The 9,022-nt window shown below is 48.6% G+C and overlaps 1 protein-coding gene across 2 annotated transcripts; it reads left to right on the forward strand.

Annotated features, from left to right (window-relative positions):
* The first annotated feature begins 6,967 nt into the window (after positions 1–6,967).
* LOC108151706 lies at positions 6,968–7,967 on the forward strand. Of its 2 annotated transcripts, none has more exons than XM_033394244.1 (4): positions 6,968–7,352; positions 7,409–7,477; positions 7,533–7,629; positions 7,675–7,967. In XM_033394244.1, the coding sequence occupies exons 1-4, from the start codon at positions 7,104–7,106 to the stop codon at positions 7,713–7,715; spliced, it is 456 nt and encodes a 151-aa protein (XP_033250135.1). In that variant the 5' UTR covers positions 6,968–7,103; the 3' UTR covers positions 7,716–7,967. The 2 variants fall into 2 exon arrangements, with proteins under 2 accessions (XP_033250135.1, XP_017135969.1); XM_017280480.2 differs by having other exon boundaries at positions 6,969–7,352; positions 7,533–7,625.
* Positions 7,968–9,022: the final 1,055 nt, after the last annotated feature.

The following is a 9,022-nucleotide window of genomic DNA, read 5'->3' on the forward strand; positions in this document are numbered from 1 at the left end:
AATGGCATCATGGCCATTCTCAAATGCTGCCAGACTACTGCTAGAGGAGGTGGTGATGGTGGAGGAGCGTCCAAGATGGCGCGAGATCAACCATCAGCCTGCCAAGATGGCGATGTCTCGGTCTTGGTCTCGGTTTCGGCCGCAGTCGGAGTCTTCTTAGGGGCATATTTGCATAACAGCCCACACTATCTCCATCTCCTTCCCACACTCCCTAGTTCGCAGTGTCTCTTGCTCCCCTCTCTCTCTCTTACTCTTACTCTTTCTCTGTCTCTCTCTCTCCCTCTCTCTGTCTCTATATCTCTGTGGCTGCTTCCGTCTCTGTCTTTGGCTGTGGGTCGATGAAGCGTGCTTAATGCGGGCGGACACTAAGCCACGTGTGAAATTCAATCGGCAACTCAGGTTGAGAGTCCATTTCGCGGGGGAACAGCAGGCGCAGGAGCAGGAGCAGAAGAAGGAGTATCACCTTGTCTCACTCTCACTCATCACCTCTCCGCAGCGACAGAGAAAGTGTCTCGAATATCGTCATCGTCATCGACATCATTCCCTGGACACCTCGTTAGGGGAACAAAAGGGAGAGGACAGAGACAGGAGCCTCGGATCGGTGTGAGGTCCACCGATTCCGATTCAGGCTCGCTTCGGTTGTGGTTTCAGTTTCGGTGTCGGTTTCGGTTTTCATATTTTGAGGTTCGCCGAAGTGTTAACAGGCAGTGGCTATCTCTTATTAGACGGCCCTTGGTCGAACTGACCACTAACCACTAACCGGCAACCACTTACCGACCAATGACCAATGTCAAGGCCCCACCATTCCACCCCTCAGGCACTGACGAGCTGACGACTGAAGCTTGAAACTGAAGACTGAATAGCAAGTGTCACATCAAGCGTATAAATAGAACACACACAACGGAAGGAGCCAGGAGCCTTACAGCACACTGAACGAGGGATGCCCTGACAGAAAGTTATCTGCCAGAGTTCCCCACTCGAACTCTCTCATGAGGCACGGCACCCGTCGGAGTCCCCTATCTGACCCTTTCCTGGGCCCCCAAAACAAGAACATGAATAAGCAGTCGATCAAAACGAGCACAAGACAAGATAAGCAGATAATCTTCTAGGCAGATCGGACCGAGCTCGACCGCCGCCACCAGCCACCAATAATATTGGGAATAGGGGGCAGCGGTCAGGGGACAGGGTCAAAAACTGACGCTACGGCTATTCCAAATTGAAACTTAGAGGCTGGCTCCTTCTCTGGGGCCCCCGTCTGACCCAGTGCCGGGTACTTTACCCTTAACAGCGACATGATGTTTTACTAACCAGCGAACGGCAACCGGGGTCCGAACACCGACGACTGAGGACCAACTGCTAATAATTTGTATACGCGATGACGCCGATCCAGGGAAGGAAAGACTCCAGCCCCAGTCCCAGTCCTCGCCTCAGCCCCTTCTCGTTGACCGCTGACAATGGATCTGGGAATAAGGCCAGAATAAGGAAACCGGAGAGAAGAGAGAACGGAGACCGGAGAGTTCGAGCCATTGTCGTCCTTCGTTTCGTGCTAAACGTGTTGTTGCCAAATTGTGAACAAGATTCATTCATGTTTCAACACATTGAGCAACACGATGCCTCAGTCTCTGTCTTGGGATCGGACTCAGCTAAGGATGTTCTGCTCTCCATGCCAGGGCCACGGCTATCAAACCGTCGTCAGCCTTCGCCGTCGTGTGAACAGACGCCGCCTGATCGTTCTGGTGCTCCTTTCTCTTGGCAGCCGTCCATTCCATGCCACATCACCTCGCTCGACCCTTTTATTCAAATCTGTTGTCTGTACGGGGAAATATTTAGACAACTCTTCGCATGCGAAAACGAAGGGGACGGCGTCGGCATCGATCTATGTGGCATATGATGAATGAAATGAATCCGGGTAGACATTAATTAGGGAATTCGAAACGATGACGATTATTCTAATGATTATGATGATCATGGTGGTGATGATAATTAAGAGGGAGTATGCAAATGATTAGACACACATCCTCATCTGCGGGAGGGAGAACTGAGAGAACTGCTCTCCTCGGTTGATGATTTGGTTAGAATATATGTAATCCAACTGAGGCCCAGACCGAGCAACCTACCGCGCTGTTAAAGGAGCCAGCACACCTCTAACCGGAAACAGCCGACATTCCACCGAAATTCCATGGCAGTTAACTATAAAAAAAGACTAATAAAAAAAAATAAATAAGAAATAAAATACCAAAAAAATATATAAGAAGTGCGCGCCATTGCCCATGGCTGCTTTCATTTATTATGTGCCTGAAGATGTTTCTTATTATGAAATTAGACTGGACGGACGAACAGGGGTTGGACAGGAGACAGGGCAGACACAACGACGATCGGCGACACTTGGCCAAGCGCTCAATGAATGAAACCGAAATGAGAAATGAATGATATCATGGGCATTGTTAGCTCACACACAGGCACACGGCTGAGCTCGACACCGAAAACCCATCTTCTCGGTCTCTGTCCCATTCTCTTTCCCTAACCCTAACATAATCCTGTGCCCAGAGCCTGCGGGTCGCTGTCGATCCCATGTACCGGCAAACGAGATCAAATGCGATAGCGCCACAAAACGAGCCACCAGCAGCCGCAGAGCAGCAGAAACGACATCAGAAGAGGCAGCCTCAGAAGACTGCCGTGCAACGTGTTGCTCATTTAGCAGGCAGGCCGAACGCGGCCATTATTCAACGCTTTTGATAACTGCGTTAGGTTAGGCACCATCCCGACTCCGATCCGCTCCTCTCCACTCCACGCTACACTGTTCGCCACCGATCTGATCATTCCAGATCCGTACGACTGCGGCCCAGGATCGGCGCGCGTCAGCACTTGGGCGACTGGGTACGAGGGACCCTGGCAACTCAGTCACAGTGGCTAAAAATATAGTTGCCAGAGAATTAATATGGATAGGCAATGGTATTCCATGGCTTGTAGTGAAAGAGTTTTTCTAAAATTCCCCGAATCCGATATATTTATTTGTTGTAGATGCAATGCACTGTATTTTCTGTGTTTTCTTTTTCATTTCCGTAAAGTTGTTCTAAAATTGAATTGAGTTTGCAATGCTCTGTCTTGTTTTCTTTTTAATTTCCGTAATGTTGATCTAATATTAAATTGAGTTTCTATGGCAGTATTCTTAGTGGCCTTGCCACACTGTGTCTGGGTCTGTGCCTCGGCTCCGTCCATCGTTTGCTTTTGTCGTACAATTTGATTTTGGTGTTTGCCTGGCGATTTGTTGTGTTTGATTTGCTACCTCGTTGTCTTCCTCGTCCTCCTGCGTCCTCTACCTGCTGCCTATCTTTGGAACTCCAGCCGCAACTCCACCCGCACCTGCCCTCGTTGTCTCTCTCTCTCCCTATCATTCGCATTCCAGCCATCCCCCATGCCCCAGGGCCACGCAGCTTATATTGTTCGCCTTGTTTTGGGCTCATTCAAATCCTTTCGGTTAAATTCTTTTGTTTGGTGTCAAGTTTAACAAATATTTGAACGGTCGCATCCCAGCGGCAGTGGCCGCGGCCTCTTGTCTTGTTTGCCCCATGTTTCTCGCGTGTTGCTGCCGCATGTCATTGTTGTACTACCGCTGTCCCTGCCACACAACCTGTCCCTGTTCTCCTCTCTAGAATGTTGGTGATGCCGCAGTGGCTGCTGCCTCATTGCATGACGACATGAGGGCGTATGACTAATCAGCTCCGCCTGCAATTAGTTTACCTTAGACAAGAAGAGCATAGTGGAGGACGAGGGCATTCTTAGCCAAGAGCGATATGCCTCATATGACTGCCCCCAAAAGTAGCACTGGCTCTGCCTGTTGCAGCTAGACTCCACCATTGTTAAAACCTCTTATCATTGTGGTACTTTTGTCGTGGGACATTTTTGACTCCCCGCTGGGTGCACCACGCAAAATGCCACAAAAATTGCTGCTGCTGCTGCAGCAACAACAGTCTGCGTACCCTGGCTGTGAAGGTGGAGGATGGAAGACTCGGATGGCTGGCCAAGATGGGGGACTCTCAGATCCACAGACTCTCAGTGCGAGTCCGAGTATATGTCCGACACTGCATCCGTAATTGTTTGTTTATTGTGGATTTCTGCATCTGTCTCTGTCTCGGTTTCGGTCCCTCTGACTGTCTCGGTTATCGCATGCTTATCGATTGTTATTGTTGTTGCTTTTATTGTTAAATGTTAAAAAACTATACAATATTTATATTGGCATTGTTTGCACAGCCACTGTCGCCACCAGAAACAGGGACTCAACTGTAAGTCAAGATCGTACTTTGAATACCCTTTAATCGGCAGGAAGATCGAAAAAGGGAATGTCCCATGAAGATGACTGCTTCTGAAGCGGATATCGCTGCAGTTGTCCATGAAGCATGAAGCACCGTCTGACATTATTTATGTAGGAACACCGTCAGAGATAGAATTTACGGATTCAAGCTATCATCCATTTTCGATTTCTTAAACGAATATAATATATGGCGAAGTGAAGTCGCTATGGGGTAGAGTACGCCCAGACCGATAGCCATCAGAAACACCCTCAGGCCTGCGCTGACTGGGAGCGCAGCAATGTGTGGCACAGCTGACACTTCAATGGAGATTCTGCGAGGGGATCGTTGGAATGGTGCAGCCGCATGCTGTGGCGCTATGCCGCGATTATGGTCACGGATTAACTTCCTATTTTAACCAGTTCCATTGTCGCTCCTGTGGATGCCATGGTAGCTTCTTGCGGAAAGTTTGTCCGATTGGACGTAGACACGACACTTGGGCTTCATTACGAATGCGAGAGCGGCAAACCCTTGCCGCCTCTTAGGCGCGGTCGGCACCGCCCTCCGCTTATCGGGTGCGGGATTACTGATAAGGAAGCTCCGGCATCGGATATGTGATGCGGATCCACGGCATGCCTAGAACTATGCAACGCGGATCGGCGCTTCGCTTTGGCACTAGCGGCAACCAAAAGGGATGCTGCTACACACGAACAGATTTAACACACCACCTTATAACACCCGATAAATCAAAGCTTAAAAATTTTTTATGAATTTAATATCGCAAGGCAAAGAGACCTTTCGGCTTTTAGCTTTTGGCTCTTGGCTAATCTTCCCTTTGGTTGCCGATCCAACGACAAGGTTAGCCGTCCCAGAAACTGAATCTTGGGCTATTCCGCTGGCTCAGACTCAGAACCAGACCCAGCTCCAGTCCTTATCCCAATACCAAATCCTAACCCTCATGACATTGAGAAATGTGGCTAGAGCGGGGGGTTTGACAGGAAATGCTTTCTGAAATGCTTACTTGGCCGCCATTCAGCTGCACATCCTCTCATTATCTCCATGCGATCGAGCCGACACTCGTGAGCGAAAGACACTTTTTTACTCTACTATTGGCGTCGGCGTTGACAGTCGAGCGAACTTCTTCCAGTGGCGGCAAGTATAAACAGATCTGAGAGAAGTCCAACCATGCCCCGGGTCCGTGTTAATAGAAACATTTCGAGATTCGACAGAATAGAACAGAACAGAAGAGAACGTAAGAGAATATGGTAGATGAGAACTCCAAGCTAAGGTTGAGCGATAATTCTATGGAACTCCATAAAAATAGCTAAACGTGCAGGGGCCGCCCAGAACCAAGAACAACACTCAGAGCGCCTCTCCCTAACTTCTCCGACTCTGCTGCTCATTTCATTTCAATTGACCGACTGCTGCTGCATTCTTTATGGCCAGTTGGGAGAAAAGTCACTTTCATCTTTTTGAATAGGGAGCCGAACCTCATAGCAACGATCGAGAGCTGGATTGGTAAACGGCGAACACCCAGGACCAGGACTGATCAGCTGTGTGTCCTTTAATGTCTAAATTCCTGATGTGTCATACCGCCCAAGCCTGCCTGTGTGTTCGCTCAGAGTGATCCCTTTAGCCCATTGTCTGCTTACCTTCTAACTGTTTTGACCTTTCGCCCCTCACCTGATCCTTTCATTCTTTGGTAACTCCGTCTGTCTCAGCTTTGTGTGCGTCGTGTAAATATTTTCCCAGCATCTTGCAAACGTTTTGACAGTTTTTATTAGATCAAAAACCGACTACAAGTGGCGTGTGATAAATTGCGGCCAAAACGGAGCTAAGCAGAGATGGGCATACAGAGATAGAGATACTCGTACACACACGCACACAAATAAAGAGGGTCGGATAGAAATAGGAGAAAGATCAAGTGTCTTTCTCACTTGGCTTCCCATCCATTGTCTGGTAAGTCTCATGGCTTTTCCACACACACACACACACACAAACACACTTTTCAGGGAGTGTTGGCAATTAGATGATCTATGTTTCGATTCGATTCGACCCCGTTCTGAATTTGGATTTGCTCTCAAGCTAAATTAATAAGCTTACCAAAATTTTGAGTCGAGCAGCGTCTGCTGAGAAGAATTTGAGCCCCGAAAAGCAGTATGTACATATGTATGTTTTATTATGGTTATTGGGTATTGTGCGATTATTTGGGAAGAAGAAGCGATAAGCAATAGGGACTTATCGGGATGAAAATACGATTAAAAACGCCCACCAACGTCCCAAGTGGTATCAATATTTGTTAGTGTCATCTTACTTTGCTCTGATGGTTGTTCCTGTAGTGGCAAGCTAATGAAATCCCTACTTCATACGAATATTTCTGCATGGAAAATTGCTTTTCGTTGGCATACTTTGCTTATACGTTCCATTAGACTATTTATTTGTTACCATTCAATCTTTCTTGTGTTTAATCGCCCTCGCGTTTCAACCGATGGACTAAGCCCATCAAAACTCATATCTGAGAGCCTCGCTTGTCCAATTGATTGATGAACTTGCAACTCCTCACACCACCGGCACACTCACGGCTCAAATATGCAGCATCCCCAATCACCAATCGACGATCTCTATCCCGTCCCGATTCAAATCCCCAAATTCCCAATCGCTCACAGCAGGTCGGTGGAGTGTAGTCAAACGAGAAGAGAAGTATACATATACAACAGAACATACTGTTTTTGGCCCCCAAACAATTCGGTTCCATACGAGCGCAAACACAACAAATTTCAAGTGGAAAAGTTGCGCCTTTTTCAGGAGGACTATATGCTAAATTCAAGTGAAATGAAGAGGACGAAGGAGCACGTTAAGCGATGCCGGGAGTACCAGCGCAGCTTGCGCGAACAAATCGACGAGCTGGACCACTTAATGGACGACGACTTCTTTAAGAATCCCAGGCGCTGTTGGGCCCTGCTTCAGAAGGAGCATCAGGAGCAATACTCGCAAAACGCTGTGCCGGCGGTCCACTCTAGGAAACTGCTTATACATGAAGGTGGCCTAGAACCGAGCCATGGGGTGGGTTCACTGTTGTATGAGCTTCATTGATCAATGATTTCCTTTCCACTCTGCAGAGGAGCCAGAAGCTTACTGGGACCATTTGGCGACTGCTTCATCCCGATCGCCCTAGGAGAGAAAATGGAGTGAGGACCTTTCCCAAATACGGTGTCCCTCTAACTTCACTTCTTTTTACCCTAGAGTCGAGCCGCATCTCCGGTAGTTAAGCTTCGCCGTGAACTGCCTGCCAAAGGGTCAGACCCCCTTTCGGCTCTTACACCGCGTCCATCGCCAGTGAGTATGTTTTTTTTAGCTCAGCCCCAACTTAACTATGGCATTGCAGTTTCATCCAAAATGCGACTGCGACTGCGCCAACGCCCTTGAGAGCGAAGATTGTGGTTCGGTGTTAGAGGTGTATCCGCACCCTAAAAGGTCTTCCAGAAGGAAGAGGATCGCTATTTAGCGTAGAATCAGAGTCCAGTTCAGTTCCCTTCTCCCGGAATCCGGAATCTGCTCATTCTGCTCTCCTTATTGTGTTATGTATAAGTTAATAATATGGCGGAAGGCTCTTTTGTCGTGGCCCAAACAAGGCACGGCCCAGGCCCAGGCTGACGCTTATTAAATGATTGAAGCCTTTGTGCCGCGGATGAAAGCGGGACTTGGAGAAGGACGGTCAGGGTCTGGGGCAGGGTGCAAGCTCAAGCTGGGACACCCATAAAAAAGGTGGAAAACTTGTTCTTGCTTTGTGGTTTTTTTTTCTTTGCGCAGTGAGCCACCAGAGCAGGCCCATTGAGCGACGACCACCATCAATAACAGACCACAACGATCTTGAACTCCGACTATATTTATGATTTGTTAAGCAACGCCGAACGTGCGAAAGGATAATCACAAGCGCCTGTTGGCACGCCCCCCAATCCCCTAGCTCCAAGCCACTGACTCTTCGTCGTGTGTGAGACATTTCCAAAATTGAGTCAATGACTTTTATTTTTACGACTCTCCATGAAGCAGAGGCCCGCAGACTTCGATGAAATGGGATGTGATGAGAGTGGGTTCCGTATCCAAGTCATCGCGATGCAGTGGGAGCTGGGCATGGAGATGGTCTTGGAGCGGCTCTGAATTTTACGGCAATGCGAATTGAGCTATTAGAGGGGGAGCAGGTATCGCTGATTGGCGAGGCATTAAGTTATGGACATCAAATCAGGGATTATCCAAGGGAAGACCTGTTCTACAATGATCAACATGGATTTTACCGAGACACGGACACTCGACCCCGCTCTCCCTTGCTCACCAATGACGTGCCACGCCCCATCTAGTGCCACCCAGATGGATTGACATCGCTAAGAGGTGATCGCCGATCCTCATCGTGTCCACTCATCGCGATCACTGCGCTGCATAATCGACATCAATTATGTACTACAAAATTGTACAAATCATTATCCCATCTTTCTTTGAGTGGTTGTCGCTCCGTCTTTTGCTTCCCCCTTCCCCGGCAGCTGTAGAAGGCAGAGGGGCGGAAGGGTCAGAGGCAATGGCGGATGGGTAGAGTACCTTCGAGAATCGCACATTGTCCAGCTCCTGCCGAGGGCTCGAGAGCAGTTTGACGCGATCGAAGGATAAGCAACTTAAGTCGAATATCCAAGGGGGGGGAAGGGGGGGGGGGAGCTCCTTATAGTAAAGATCTGCCAACATTC

Source organism: Drosophila miranda, chromosome XL (assembly GCF_003369915.1).
Source record: "Drosophila miranda strain MSH22 chromosome XL, D.miranda_PacBio2.1, whole genome shotgun sequence".
In the NCBI taxonomy this organism is placed as follows: Eukaryota; Metazoa; Arthropoda; class Insecta; order Diptera; family Drosophilidae; genus Drosophila; species Drosophila miranda.

What these genes read in the sequence shown, in the direction of transcription:
- LOC108151706 (XM_017280480.2), top strand. Translation starts at nt 7,104, where the DNA reads ATGCTAAATTCAAGTGAAATGAAGAGGACGAAGGAGCACGTTAAGCGA. An exon ending in GCCTAGAACCGAGCCATGGG is followed by an intron (nt 7,353 to 7,408) that starts GTGGGTTCACTG and finishes TCCACTCTGCAG; the next exon opens with AGGAGCCAGAAGCTTACTGG. An exon ending in TTACACCGCGTCCATCGCCA is followed by an intron (nt 7,626 to 7,674) that starts GTGAGTATGTTT and finishes ATGGCATTGCAG; the next exon opens with TTTCATCCAAAATGCGACTG.